Source organism: Penaeus chinensis, chromosome 29 (genome assembly GCF_019202785.1).
Source record: "Penaeus chinensis breed Huanghai No. 1 chromosome 29, ASM1920278v2, whole genome shotgun sequence".
Lineage (NCBI taxonomy): Eukaryota > Metazoa > Arthropoda > Malacostraca > Decapoda > Penaeidae > Penaeus > Penaeus chinensis.
The window spans coordinates 18244264-18259263 of NC_061847.1; the positions used below are offsets into that span (position 1 = coordinate 18244264).

The window sequence follows — 15000 nt, forward strand, 5'->3', positions numbered from 1 at the left end:
AGAGGAGAGGAGAGGAGAGGAGAGGAGAGGAGAGGAGAGGAGAGGAGAGGGGAGAGGAGAGGAGAGGAGAGGAGAGGAGAGGAGAGGAGAGGAGAGGAGAGGAGAGGAGAGGAGAGGAGAGGAGAGGAGAGGGAGGGAGAGAGGGGGGGGGGGGAGCAAAGAAGGAAGGTAGGTAGACTGGAATCCATGAACACATATTACTCAGATACTAACCTCTCTACATTACTTAATTTCAAATTGTACTTTTTGTCCTCTTTCGTAAATGGGAAGCCATTAAATTTCCTTAAGTTCTTTTTCACCTCATTCCCACTTCCAGGCCGACTGTACGCAACTCTGTGTAAAACTTTTAGGTCATCTATTTGCATTTTCTGAAATTATAAATTCATTAGTTACTAATGATTCTTGCCTGCTAATCATCAAAATAAGTATAAATGCTCTATCACAAGGACCATCAATCATTCTTGTCTCTAGGGCATATACAGAAAATAAAGAACAGAGGTGTACAATAGCCTTTGTCTTACCATGATCATGGCATTAATGTATGGAATGTCCCCAAGTGCTGCACCTTTCCCTGAGGCTTCAGGCTCTTCTTTCTTGGCCTCTTGAACAAATCTCTCCACCTTTTTACGGTCTCTCTTGCCACTCATCTCTAAGGGTTGGTCATAAAGAGGTCGCGCATCTGAAATGGAAACCTTATAGTTGAGGTATTTATGCTTTGGTGTAAAAGACTGCTCAATCATTAAATATGTGACTGGCAAAGAAATTTTTTTTTTTAGCATTTACTACCTTCAGATACCTAATAGTATATTCAATAAATCTTCAATTCTCTTTCCTTTGTAATATATGTTCATTGTAAAACTATTTGCTTATTGGAAGAGTAAAGAACTGTTGTTCGTTTTATGTTTATACAATATAAGCATATGCAAACATTAAGAAGTATACTTTCACACAAAATAGACTGTTTCAGTGTAAAATCTTAGGGTGCTGGGGTGGTATTCATGAGAGGTCAAAATTAACCCCTGCAATCGAGACTTTGAGACCACGTTATGAAAAAATTTGGATTGAGGAGCAAGTGACGTGAACATGCTGACACTGGAAACTCTGGCTGTGGGCCTGGGTAAAGCGAACTTGCCATCGTGAGCATTTCGGCTGAAGACAAGGTGACAGGAATGACTCACTACGAATGTACAAAGCTCTTGGAGGGTGGTAACTCATTTTGCATTTAGGAAGAGGCTTTTAAATATTTCCATCAATAAACAAGTGTGGAATGTAAAGTCTGTGAGCCATGGCTGGAAGAGCAACAGCTCCAGGGAGGTTGATATTTCCATACTCAGGATTCTATTCCTACTTGCCATGACTGGCAGCACAGGTTTTATTACAGAAAACTGAATATGCAAAAGTAAAAAAATATCACAAATAACAAAATGTTACATATTGTTATCATAATTGCACTGAGTTACGGACTACCTAGGGAGATGATATAGAGTTTGTGCAAGGAAAACAGTCTATTACCATCTGGACAAAGCAAATCAAAGGACAAATATAGACACTGGAAAATGGCATAAAAGCTAAAAACACATAAAAAGCTAAAATAACACTGCACAGGTGAGGTATACAGTCTTGTCACTGCACATGAGTTTATTTGTGTCCGGCCTACAAGCTGCACACCAGGCAGAGTGTCTGCTCACGTAAGCCTAATGCCTGTATTTTGGGCCATGTGATGGCTGTGGAGCATCCAGGTCCAATAGGTTATGGACTGTCCTATAAACAGTCTTTTACTCCAAGACTCATAGAATTTGTCTGTAACATTATCCAAAGATTGTACTTAAAGATTTCATCTCTGACTCGCACTGTTAAAAGTTAACCCAACACCACCGGGTGGTTTCCCAATGTGAAAGCCCTCTCTCCCCAGGTTGTATTCATAGTAGCCTGGGTCCTGCTGCTGGGGGATCAACAGTGCGCGGCATGACCGTCCATGCCCCCGGAAAATGGGACCAGCACACCATGGCACTTATACACATGCCACCTGGAATATAGTCCACGCATGCCATGGTATGTACATATATGCCACCTGGCAGCAAGGAGTTAACATTTAAGTAGAACTAATATTTACATTTTTAAAGATCCTGATAATAATCTAATACAATAATGATGTAATATTACTATTGCAGTGAATCTCAAATATATAATGACTGTAATATTATATATCTAATATCTTTTACATGTTTGTGGTACATCTGTAGTCACTGCATCAGCTAAGGTGTAAAAATGTAAGAGAAAAAACTGCAGTAAACATGAAGGACACAGCTTAATTAAAATTTGACAACAAGAATAAAGTGGCATGAAAGTTCTCCATATCATTACAGATCCTGAGTTATCTTCAATAACTGAAAAATCACATTATTGTTGTTGACATCTCATAAGGAGTATTTAAAGTCGTCCTGGAACACCTCCAGCCCTCTCATAACCCTCTGACATCAAGTGGTCAGTAAGAATAACCACTTTTGTACCTTTTACTCAATTAGATTTTTCTTTCTGTTTTTGTTTTAACTAACCCATAAATTATATTTATACATAAAAATTATCTCATATCAAAGATAAATATTTCCATTGCATCTCGATAGTCAGTTTAACTTAACAGAAGATGAATCATATGCGCTCAGAGTCGGCACGTTGCCGCGGTTCGCCAGAGCGTAGAGTTTTTTTTAGTTTTCTATACCCGTCGCCAATGGGTTAAATATATGTATATATATATATATATATATATATATATATATATATATATATATATATATATATATGTATAAATATAAATATATATATAAATATATATATAAATATATATATATATATATATATATATATATATATATATATGGTAGAAAAACCTACAATGTAAAACTAGATTTATTGAAATAGACAACAGTTTCGGAATCCACCTGGATTCCATCCTCAGGTCTGAAGAGGAAAGTCTCAACATAAGTACGCTATTTCCAGGGGACACAACAACAACGCTCTCTTCTGCCATCAGTGGGATACAGGCCATCAGGTCAGCGGCGTGAATTGTTTTTCCTTCCGCTGACGTCAACGCCCGCAGACTGGTGGAATCCTCCTTAATAAAGCTGCTGCCTAATTTCAACCTGAACAGTGGCTTTTCTCCTGCCGACAGTCTCCTCGCTTCCCACATCCTCCGCCTTCTCCCATACGCCGGCCACCCTGCACATGGTCCGCCCGACCCTCCGACCTGATCTGACCTCCCTTTATTTCCATCCGTTTGTCCTCACCTGCCCCATGTCACCGCGTTACCTCTCCTCTCTCTGTTTTATACCCCCTCCTCTCCCTTTCCTCTTCAGACCTGAGGATGGAATCCAGGTGGATTCCGAAACTGTTGTCTCATTTTCAATAAATCTAGTTTTACATTGTGGGTTTTTCTACCACAGTATCGACACGGTAGACTGTTTTCACCTTTCATGATGGACCCCACGGTTAAAAGAAATCTCCTGTTGTTCCTGTTAACCTCCTTCCCTGACCTGGTTCCTGCCTTTCGTGCTTACGAGGATTCTGTCATTGCCACGGCCCGACGGAAGAATCAACTTCATTTCCTCCGCGACTGCCTCGAGGAGCAGGTGCTTCCTTCCTCTATCTATAATATTCTGAAACATTCACAGGGAGGATCTCTTTTTCCGGCCTATGCTCATTCCCTCCTCCTTGAACGTATCCTCGCTGGTAGGAGGGATGTCAAACATTCCTTCTACTGTTCAAGAGTACATTCGGACTTCCTGAAGGAGCGGCTCCCCAGTCAAGTTTTCCAGCTCTTAGTCGATATTGCTCACGATTCTTCCCATTCCCTCTCCACCAGCCATGGCCGCTCTCTTTCCCAGAAACTCTCTAGGAACTCCTTGCCTGATGTCTCTCTCCTTCGTGGCGCTTTCATCCCGGCCCTCAAATCTCTCCTCCATCCCAACTCTTCCATTCCCAGGCGTTACCGCGAGGCCCTTCAAAGCCTGCACAGGGAGGATGTCACCATTTTGCCTTCTGACAAGGGCAACTCAGTGGTGGTCCTCAACCGTGCCTCCTACCAGCAGAAGGCCCGTGACCTGTTGGATGACGCTTCCACCTATGTATTGCTGCTACTTTCCACCGTTGCCTGAAGGCAATAGCAGCTCGTTTCCCGGAGGCAAACCTCTGCCAGAGGTTCAAGGTCATCAACCCTCGTCTCCCTCACTTCTATGAGCTTCCTAAAACCCATAAGCAGGACATGCCTCTGTGCCCCATCATCTCTTCCCGGGGATCTGTGACGCACCCTCTGGCAGCTTGGCTGGCAAAGTCCATCACTCCCCTTCTCAGCGCCTTCTCTCCTGCTCACCTCCGCCACTCTCAGGACTTCATCTCCCGTGTCCGTGGAGTCCCGCCGGCGACCATGATGAGCTTGGATGTCAACTCCTTGTTCACCAAGGTCCCGCTTGATGACGTCCTCGTTTTCCTTGAGAGGAGGCTCCCCCCAGAGGATCCTCGTCTCCCTCTGCCCACCGACGTCTTCCTCCGGCTGAATCGTCTGTGTGTGGAGTCGAATTCCTTCTCCTTTGAGGATCTCTTCTACTCCCAGACCTTTGGCGTTGCCATGGGCTCTCCCCTCTCTCTGGTCTTGGCTAACCTGTTTATAGAATTCTTCAAGTCTGAGCTTCTCCCTTCCGTCTCCCTTCGTCCGACGGTATGGCTGAGGTATGTTGACGACGTCTTCGCTCTCTGGCCTCATGATCCTGCCCTGTTCTCAGACTTCCTGACCCAGCTGAACTCTCTCTCCCCTTCCATCCATTTCAAGGTGGAATGGGAGGTTGACAACAAGCTCCCCTTCTTAGACACCTTAGTACATCGCTCTGCTGACCATTTCTCTTTCTTCATATACAGGAAACCCATGCATAGTGGTATGTACATACACTTCTTCTCATACCATCCCCTCCATATAAAGAGAGGTGTTGCCACTTCGCTGTTCCTCCGCACCCTCCATATCTGTGACCCCCAGTACATGGATGGAGAGATTGACTTCCTGTGTCGTTCATTCTCCAAACTGGGCTACCCTCGTCATGTTCTCGACACCGCGTTATCCAGGGAACGGCGTACCTTCTACCACGACTCCTCTCCTAATCAAACTCCTCGCCTGCCCGTCCTCAGCCTGCCCTACACTGAGGAGATCTACTCTCTCCGCTGCCCTCTTCACACTCTCAACTGCAGGCTGATCTTTCGCCAGGTGAACACTCGGTCGTAACCTGGTCCACACCAGCCCACCCTCTTCCTCGAAGGTGGGCACCTATGCTGTTCCTTGTACCTCCTGTGACAAACAATACTTTGGCGAGACAGGTGCCAGTCTCACTAAGCACCTGTCTCAACATAAGTACTCTGTTTCCGGTGGACACAACAACGCTCTCTTCTGCCATCAGTGGGATACAGGCCATCAGATGGACTGGTCAGCGGCGTGAATTGTCTTTCCTTCCGCTGACGCCCACGCCCGCAGACTGGTTCTCCTATACGCTGGCCACCCTGCACACAGTCCGCCCGACCTTCCAACCTGATCTGACCTCCCTTCATTTCCGTCCGTCTGTCCTCACCTGCCCCATGTCACCGCGTTGCCTCTCCTCTCTCTGTTTTATACCCCCTCCTCTCCCTTTCCTCTTCAGACCTGAGGATGGAATCCAGGTGGATTCCGAAACTGTTGTCTCACTTTCAATAAATCTAGTTTTACATTGTGGGTTTTTCTACCATAGTATCAACACAGTAGAGTGTTTTCACCTTACACACACACACACACACACACACACACACACACACACACACACACACACATATATGTATAGATGTATATATACATATATATATATATATATATATATACATATATACATATATACATATATGTGTGTATGTATATATATGTGTATATATATATATGTGTGTGTGTGTGTGTGTGTGTGTGTGTGTGTGTGTGTGTGTGTGTGTGTGTGTGTGTGTGTGTGTGTGTGTGTGTGTGTGTGTAAATGTAAATGCCTCATATGTATGTATACATAATATGAATGTATATATATATATATATATGTATATGGTCTACCAATTAGACATAGGTGTCTTTTAGGTTTGTAAATGTTTAAAAACACCAAGTCAAAGACCTTTATAGCATTTTAATTTGATCATCAAGAAACCTGATATTTACCATACTGGTAGATGACAAGTTTGAGATTTAGAATTACAAGTTTGATAATCTTACCTATGTCCCTTTACTGAAATATAAGTAATATTTGGATACTATACGACTACTCAATTTAACCCTTTGGATCCGGATGTGACCTTCATGTCATGAAACAAATCTGGCTGAAAGTTATGTGGTAGGATTATACCATCATGAAAAATTTGGCTTAGTGGCTACTGCGATAAGAATGACTTGCCATGAGTGTACAAAACTTAAATATAAAATTATAAGAAATTACAAAAATAACAGAATGTTACTTATTGTTACTGTTTCATTTCAATGATTCTCAGTCACCCTTCCCAACAGGAAAATTGCTTGTGAATAAGCATTCTACTAAACAGCCACCTTTTCCCTCACCTATTGATGTACCGTATGTATATTTTGTATTTCATGGTATATATTACAATATATACTATGTAGCAAGGTCTATATAAAGGGGTGGTCATATTAGTCTGGGTATCCCTTAAAGAGCAGTATGCTTCCCTGGCTATGAGAGGAACTAAGATGAAAATCCCCACCTAGAGCGTGGGAGTGTGAACCAGTCTTGTACTATCAAGGCTATTACTTAGTTGTCTAAATGTTGATTATTATACTATATTAGGTGTAACAACACTGTAGAAATTATATATTACAACTAACAATTGCATCTCACAAAAATTTTAAAGATTACCCTAACAAACGTTCACTTGATCAACAAATACAAACAGTTTCTCTTCCCGAATGAAGACACAGATCTCTCTTCTGATTTTTTTTTACAGAAAACAATTACAGAATACCAACTATAAATATCATGATAGCAGAAAGTAAAAAAAAATAATTATGGATGAGCCCAAGAAGAAACTTGATTTGCATGGAGTATAATTTTACAGCTGTCAAGCAGTGACCAATTGACAATTATTATATTATATTACTCAATTTCAGTTGTAGTATTTACTTTCTCCCAACTTTAGTTTTTATTAATCCATAATTATGTCTCTTGTATATCACTGGTTACACTAATAGCAGTATGCTTCTTTAACCCAATGCCACAGGGGAAAATGAATAAAAAATGGGGAAAATGCTGTGCTCAATTTTTATATATTTGTGAAATGTCTCTGCTAGTGCTTAGCCACAAATTAGTCAATTAGTAGACCTTGTAACCTTACCTGATTTCCCTTTTCCTTGATTTGGTGGGAATTTTTTTTTTTTTTTTTTTTTTTTTTTTTAACTAATGCTATTAATATCAATTAATTTTGCTGTTACATTAGTAACAGCAAAATATGATAATGTAAAATATTTACGAAAACCAAAGAAATGTGTAAATGTGTGAGAAAGGCAGTTTTCGTAATTGGCTCATTGGTGACTTAGTACAAGTGTTGCCATCTATTTGTAAAAACAATAAAGTTAATTCACAGTGGGCATGGCATGTATGTACATGCCATGCCCAGCGGCATTGGGTTAAAGTTTATTGTCAGATTTTCTTTTTCTGTTGAAATATGGTGTAGTAGCATGACCCCGCAACCTGAAGCTCAGCATACTTTCCCAGGTTGGGTCATGCCCAGGTCCGCCGCCTTGTCTGCACTCATTGGACAGCGGGCTCCCCTCGTTCCCTGCGCGCTTAAACAGCGCTCGTATACTTAAGCCGCAGGCAGCTAGCGAGATCACCATTCCCCGATCCTCCAGAAGAGCAAGTCCTTAGCCGACTGGGGAGCCTCCCGGCTCCCCCATAGAACTCCAACTTCAGCCTTCATCACCCAGCCAAACCTGTGGGCACTCACACCCACACAGTCACTCCCTAAAGAGATAAGACACCAGACTAACATAGTAGATGCAACATACACATCTACTATACTGGTGACTTCCGGAGTGAACCTGACAAATGAAGTCACATGTTCCGGTTTATCGCTCGTTCGCTTTTCTCACTCTCTGGAGGGGGAGTACCTGTAGTAGCATGACCCCGCAACCTGAAGCTCAGCATACTTTCCCAGGTTGGGTCATGCCCAGGTCCACTGTCTTGTCCGCGCTCATTGGACAGCGGGCTCCCCTCGTTCCCTGCGCGCTTAAACAGCGCTCGTATACTTAAGCCGCAGGCAGCTAGCGAGATCACCATTCCCCGATCCTCCAGCAGAACAAGAGCATAGCAGCAGCACACAAGGACTGCCCAGTCCTTAGCCAACTGTAGAACTCCAACATCAGCCTTCATCACCCAGCCAAACCTTTGGGCACTCACACCCACACAGTCATTCCCTAAAGAGATAAGACACCAGACTAACATAGTAGATGCCCACATAACCTTCTCTTAATGGTAACAAACAAAATGGGTGGAATGGCTTTTCTAAGTTTAATGTTTGGTCACTTGATCCACTAGTGACTGCCAATTGGAAGTCAGGCATCATTCAAGCAACACGGAATTGATATGTGATGATACTCCTAAAACTCAAAACTATATTTGATGCATAGTTCATTCAGCAGGTTATTGTAGACACTTTGGTCTTTTTTGGGATGATGGTTCTTTATAGTGTGACCAATCCCACTCTGTATTTGACAGACAGAGTCTGGCTGTCCAGGGATCCTCAGCCATACATGACCATTGCTTAACCCGATACTGCCGGGCCACGCCTAGCGGTGTCATAACAAACTGCTTGGTCTGCAGAATACAGCTGTATGCCGCAGCGACACACCAGAGCACTTGGAGCGGGATGTTCGGTTTGATTTAGCAAACTCCTGCCCCCAAAGTCTGTTTGTTGACATTAATCTCCAGAGTGTAGAATTTTTATTTATTTTCTTCACCCACCAGTGTTGGGTTAAGTAAGATCTCATCACTTTGGTATGCACATTTACATAGGATTGCCTCATTGTCCTTTTTTGTCTGAGGCCAGGGATACAACACTACCAGGCCAGATAAGTGTCATCCTCAGCCATGTAAACATTTCACTGGACCGGCGTTAAGGTGATAAGAGTGCACACTTAACACATACATATCTCTTTAAGATGTCTATGTTAGTAGTGGCCAGTTTCTTAGCAAAAGGTTAGCTTATTTAAGTTAGTTAGCATAGACTACCAAAAGACAGGATTGTCAGAGACTGAAATAAATATGAAAACACAAGTAAATATACTTTACTACAAAAATTTACTCCCACCATTCTCTTCTTTCACTTTTAGCTTCTCTAGATTTGTCTCACAAATGACAGGAAAAAAATTTGTACATGAAATCCTCATTTCATGGTGCCCATTTGCTGCATTTGGTTTTCATGAGACCTTTTCCGTGGCTCTTGTTTTTTTTTTTTTTTTTTTTTTTATAGAAGTGTTTCAAAGTATCTCAGCTCTGGAACTGTGGTGAGGGGTTCTCAGGCTTTTAAACACATCTGGCACCTTACCACCCCCTACTTCCTCCACTGCAATGTTTGCCCATCCACAGCTTAAACATATTTGTTCCTCTTATATCAACCTCAAAATTAGCTCAAATAGTATATCAAGTAATGATAAAAACAAAGAGAAGAAAGAATAGGAGTATCATGGTAACTACAAAACAGTTATATGGTTTTTTGAATATGATGTTGCACAAGCACTCAGCTTGAAGATAAAGAAGACAATTAGCTTGGGTTCCCCAGTAAGTATGAAGAATAAAGAACTAAACAAGAAGAATAACAAGCCATACTGGACAGCCACCAATGTTCCTCTACACTTTTAAGTGAGCTTAGTATATGTATCGTGCATTATTGAATATAATCTAGTTTCTATAATTTACTAAAAGGGGCTTTACTCTACAAAATTCTATTATTTTCATATATCTGAGCGCCAAATATGTGAAAATAATTGCATTGGGGAATACACCCCCCCCCCTCTATTTTCTTATTGGAATAATTCTCATTTCATATCATTTAATTTTACAATACAGATTCAGGAACAGAATTCTACCAAAACCTGAAAACTATTTATTATCTATATGAGACATACCCCGAGAACAAAAATATGTAACATTTAAGCATTTGACCATAAGTAACTGTCACATATAATAAGTGTTACAGTTACATGTTCATCATCATGTGATGCATATCACAGTTTATGGGTAATGGATTGTATATCACACTGGCATACATTCAAACTGAATGGGTTTGCTACACAAATAAAAGGGAAATTCTTAAGAAGCTCTATAATTCAAACAAGATAATAATCACATTGTGGACCATAATTTAGTTTTCTGGAGTAAAACTTGCATTGTAAGCAGGGGATTCACAAGACATTAAACCATGGAATTACCATATAGATAGGAGAGGCTCAATAATGCTAACCTTCTTTTGGGGGAGTTTCAGGTGTTTCCTTTACTGGTGTCTCTTGCTTTGTTTCTTCCTTTTCCTCTTTCTCCTCTACTTTCTCCTCCTCCTTCTCTTCAACTTTAGTTGTGTCATCTTCCATTTCTTCCTCTTTTGGAGGCTCATCTTTTGTTTCTGTCTCCTCTTCAGGCATACTGTCCTCCACCTGTTCCTTCTCTTCTACTTTATCTGCTGCCTGAAAACAATTATGAAATTAGTAAAGACATTTTTACATAAAATAAAATGTAAAGTGTTTCTGTGATACATATGTTGATATATCTGATGATGATATAAAATTTAGTGTCCAGTTTCTCTTGTGATTGATATAAGAATTTCATAACCTTGAATGAAACCAGAAATAAATTTTCAGGATTTTTTTCTCTTTTTCTTCCTCTCATGTCAGAATTATGATAGTAAAATCTTACATGAGAGAGGTGAGATTTTGCTGGTCTCTTTCCACTGTTATGGTGATGGGCACAATATTCAAAATCATATACGAGCACCATATGTGTGAGTGTGTGAGTGTGAGTGTGAGTGTGAGTGTGAGTGTGAGTGTGAGTGTGAGTGTGAGTGTGAGTGTGAGTGTGAGTGTGAGTGTGAGTGTGTGTGTGTGTGTGTGTGTGTGTGTGTGTGTGTGTGTGTGTGAGTGAGTGAGTGAGTGAGTGAGTGAGTGAGTGAGTGAGTGAGTGAGTGAGTGAGAGAGAGAGAGAGAGAGAGAGAGAGAGAGAGAGAGAGAGAGAGAGAGAGAGAGAGAGAGAGAGAGAAATAATATGCACTGGCATAACAATGATAATAATAATGATAAAATGCTTAAATTACATCCAATATCAGGAAAGAAAAAAAAAACTCACCCAGACTCTGGAGTACTCCAATTAATTTTTTTTTTTATCATATTTTTACATATTTTTCTTATTTCTAAAACTTATATATACATTTCTACTTTTTTAAAATCAAAATCTGCCTTTAACACTTTATTTTCTTCAAAAGAAACAGGATGTATTGGAGAAGTCCAGATACAAGGGTGGGATGCCAGTTGTATTTTTACTGAGACTGGAGAGTAACATTTGCCATCTAACCATCACTGACAAGTTCTCTCCCTATCTCATTTCGTTGTTTCTCTATCCCTCATTTTCCCCTAGCCCAAAAGCATGCTTTCCCCATCTTCTTTTCTTTTCCTCTTTCCATAATGAAAATTGCCCAATCTATGGGCAATGTGTCGAGGAATATACTATGACAATTGGCTGACTATTCCCATAAGTGTACATTTTAGCAAGAGAGAACTGGAAGCTCTCTCTAATAGTTTATTATTGAATAATATTCATGTCTTATCTTGCCACAATTAATGTGATGGAGGTCTGCACACCAAAGGTGCATATGCTAGCAATCACTTGATCCACTAGTGACTGCCAATTGGAATTCAGGCATCATTCAAGCAACACGGAACCCATCAAAATTGAGGCCAGGATGAACATTAAATACATGGTTGGGAGAACAGGCAAATCACTGGGGCAAGTTTATGGTGATAATGCCCCAAAGAAATCAACATCATACAAAGGGATAAGTCGCATCAGAATTGGAAGAAACAAAAGTAAAGATGAGCCCCACAGTGGTTGGCCATCAACGTCAGTTTGTGAGGAAAACATTGATGCTGCTTGCGACATGACTGAAAAGTACAGATGAATAACCACTGAATCAGTAGCAGATACACACACACACACACTTCAGGTGGAGGGTTTGGGGATAAGCAAGCTTTTCGCTTGATGGGTGTTAGACCAGTCAAATCAAAATGTGAGCATGCAAGAGGAAAGGAAAGAGGGGATTTTGCTGGTTGACTTCCTTGAGAGCAAGAAAGTAATATCTGCTTATTATAAATGAGTTTTGAGAAAACTGTCCAAAAAAATCTCAGAAAACACCCTGGAAAGCTGCATCAATGCATTGCTTTCCACCATGACAATGCACCTGCTCATGGCACTCGGCAGACAAGAACCATGCTGTGTGTATTTCAATGGGAAATCATCCGACATCCACCTTAGAGCCCTGATTTAGTCCCATCTGACTCCTTTTTGTTTCCAGACTTCAAAAAATCATTGAAAGGTACAATTTTCCATTGGTTGAAGATGTAAAAAGAGCTGCTCTGACAAGGTTCAGATCACATGATCCTCAGTTTTACTCAGACAGATTTAAAGGGTTCATGTTTGAACACGTCATAATATGTTGGTTCAAGAATATTCAGGTGCATTGAAATCAAAATCCTTCCATAGGATATTTAGTTATGAACATTTTGAAGCCCCCACCTATGACTTCTCTATGTTCCCAAAAAACAAACATGAGCTTCATGGCAGGTTTAAAAAAAACTGAGGCTATTTGTGGAGGTCTAGCCTTAGGGGTCTATGATAAAACCTACCAGAAGTAGTTCCAAAGGATGCAGCTCTTTACAGTCATTGAAAAAGTTGTGTTTAGAACTAATAAAAATTTCTGAAATCTCAAAAAGTTTCTGACCAACTCTTGCATAATCCTAGATGCTTAGTTGTCCAAGGTCAGACCGGACTGCCTTACTACTGTGTAGCTAGAAGATAGAAGATGGGAAAGAATGAATGAATGAATGAATGAATGAATGAATGAATGAATGAATGAATAATAATAATAATAATAATAATAATAATAATAATAATAACAACAACATTAATAAAAAAAAATTATGACCATGCTATTCTCATGATGCCACAGCTTCTATGCAAAACCTTGCTGGATTCAAACAAAAGATATGGTGACAGAGGTAATGATCAGTATGAAAGCATGCTTAGTATGAAGTTAGTTGCATGTAGGAATCCAGCATCCAGACCCAACAGAAGTTATTAAGTCTTGCAACAAAACTGCTAAATTACCAATTCTGGTTCAGTATCGCTGATGATAATTGGGGATTGAATATCCACATCCAAAATAAAACCTAACAATACAACTGCATTCATTATCTGTAAAGACAATCCATATTATCACAGGCTTAACCATCTGCCATTTACGATTCTACCATCAGAGTTACTTTCCCCCTGGTTGAGACACTGCTTCAGAATGTCTAGTTTCTTTTGCGGTGCCTTTTTTCTGGTCACTGGCAATCTCTCTTCCACTACACTTTATAATTGGCTGTGATTTGTTATAGAAAACCAACAGCCATGTATAACACAAAATACGTACACTGCCAAGTCATTGCCACAGCCTCCAGCAGCCCTGCTTGGTGTACTCTGGCAAGATGTTTGGCAATAAATTGATATATTTAAAGGAAGTGAGTGAGTACATGAGCTAGCATGTATGCATGTTCTTTGACATGTGTGCTAAATTTTAAATTTCTGCTTTATATTTGTTTTCCTCCAACTGTACGAAGTAAAAAATCTTTAGCATGTTTCTGATACTGGTCTATACTTAAATGTACCTGACATATCTCTTGAACACAGTAAAATAAAAGAACTAACTTTGACTATAAAACTTTGACATACTAAATAATATTGCAGCACATAGTTTTCTAACATACTACAGAGATAATTTAAGAAATGGTTAACAGTCCAGTGTAAGACTGCATCAAGCAATCCCAGGGACTTCTGTGCGCCCAAAGAAGCAAATGTTACTATCAAGTACATTCCAGCAAGATGGAGCTTGGACTGGTTCCTTATTTGGCAATAAAATTGCAAAGGACATCCTTCAGCTTTATCATGCCAATATATACATGGTGAAGATTTGTGGGCCTTAGCTGCAGCAACTGCTCAAGTAACTAGGTATCCTTTTAATATCTAACTATGTTGTTACCCTTCCTTCAACAGTTGGATTTTTGCAATGATTTCTCTATGTTTCTTCACGTGGATCACTTTTTGACAATTACCAAGATGCACTAACAATCATACTTTTTGAAAGCATGGAACTCTTTCCACAATTATCTCTTTGATGTTATGGTTAAAGTATACAAAAAGACAGTACCTGCTAGGGAGAAACAGTCATTAGAAAGGAGTTTGGGGGCAGAGCCCCTACCTGGGGAAATGCAGCAATCGTTTGGGAATTTGGAAAGTTTTAGGTCCATACGGCAATCTTTGTGGTAGTTTCTGTGGATAGGGTTCATATGTCCTGGATTAAATTATCTGATGGGTAACATTGAAAACAAATAAATACTTAAATTTTTCAAAATCATGAAATGCGAGACACCTGCAGTTAAAAAACTATGGTAAGGCCCTTAAAAAATGCATACAACACCACAGTTAGCTATCAAAAACAATCTGTGGAACAGGAAGGTAAGCCTGGATCAGTTTATCAAATATACGCATGCAATGACTCATGCAGATCCCATGGTTTGGTACTCTATTGGGAAAAACAAAAAATTTCCACAGCGTATTTTTTGATAAGTTAGGACTTGCAGAGCCAGTCCACGCTCTGTCTTCCAATGTGTACATAGTGCAGATTGTTACATTCATCAGAGTACCAACA

The 15000-nt window shown here is 40.3% G+C and overlaps 1 protein-coding gene across 2 annotated transcripts in view; it reads right to left on the bottom strand.

The window, feature by feature from the left end:
- LOC125040695 (protein DEK-like) overlaps window positions 1-15000 on the bottom strand; it is a 24160-nt gene that overhangs the window by 7928 nt on the left and 1232 nt on the right. For both annotated transcript variants that reach the window (XM_047635385.1, XM_047635386.1), the window contains exons 2-4: window positions 10513-10729; window positions 522-679; window positions 214-368 (exon numbers count right to left, since the gene is read on the bottom strand). In XM_047635385.1, coding sequence (XP_047491341.1) covers window positions 214-368; window positions 522-679; window positions 10513-10729 — 530 coding nt within the window. The remainder of the gene's footprint in view (window positions 1-213; window positions 369-521; window positions 680-10512; window positions 10730-15000) is intronic.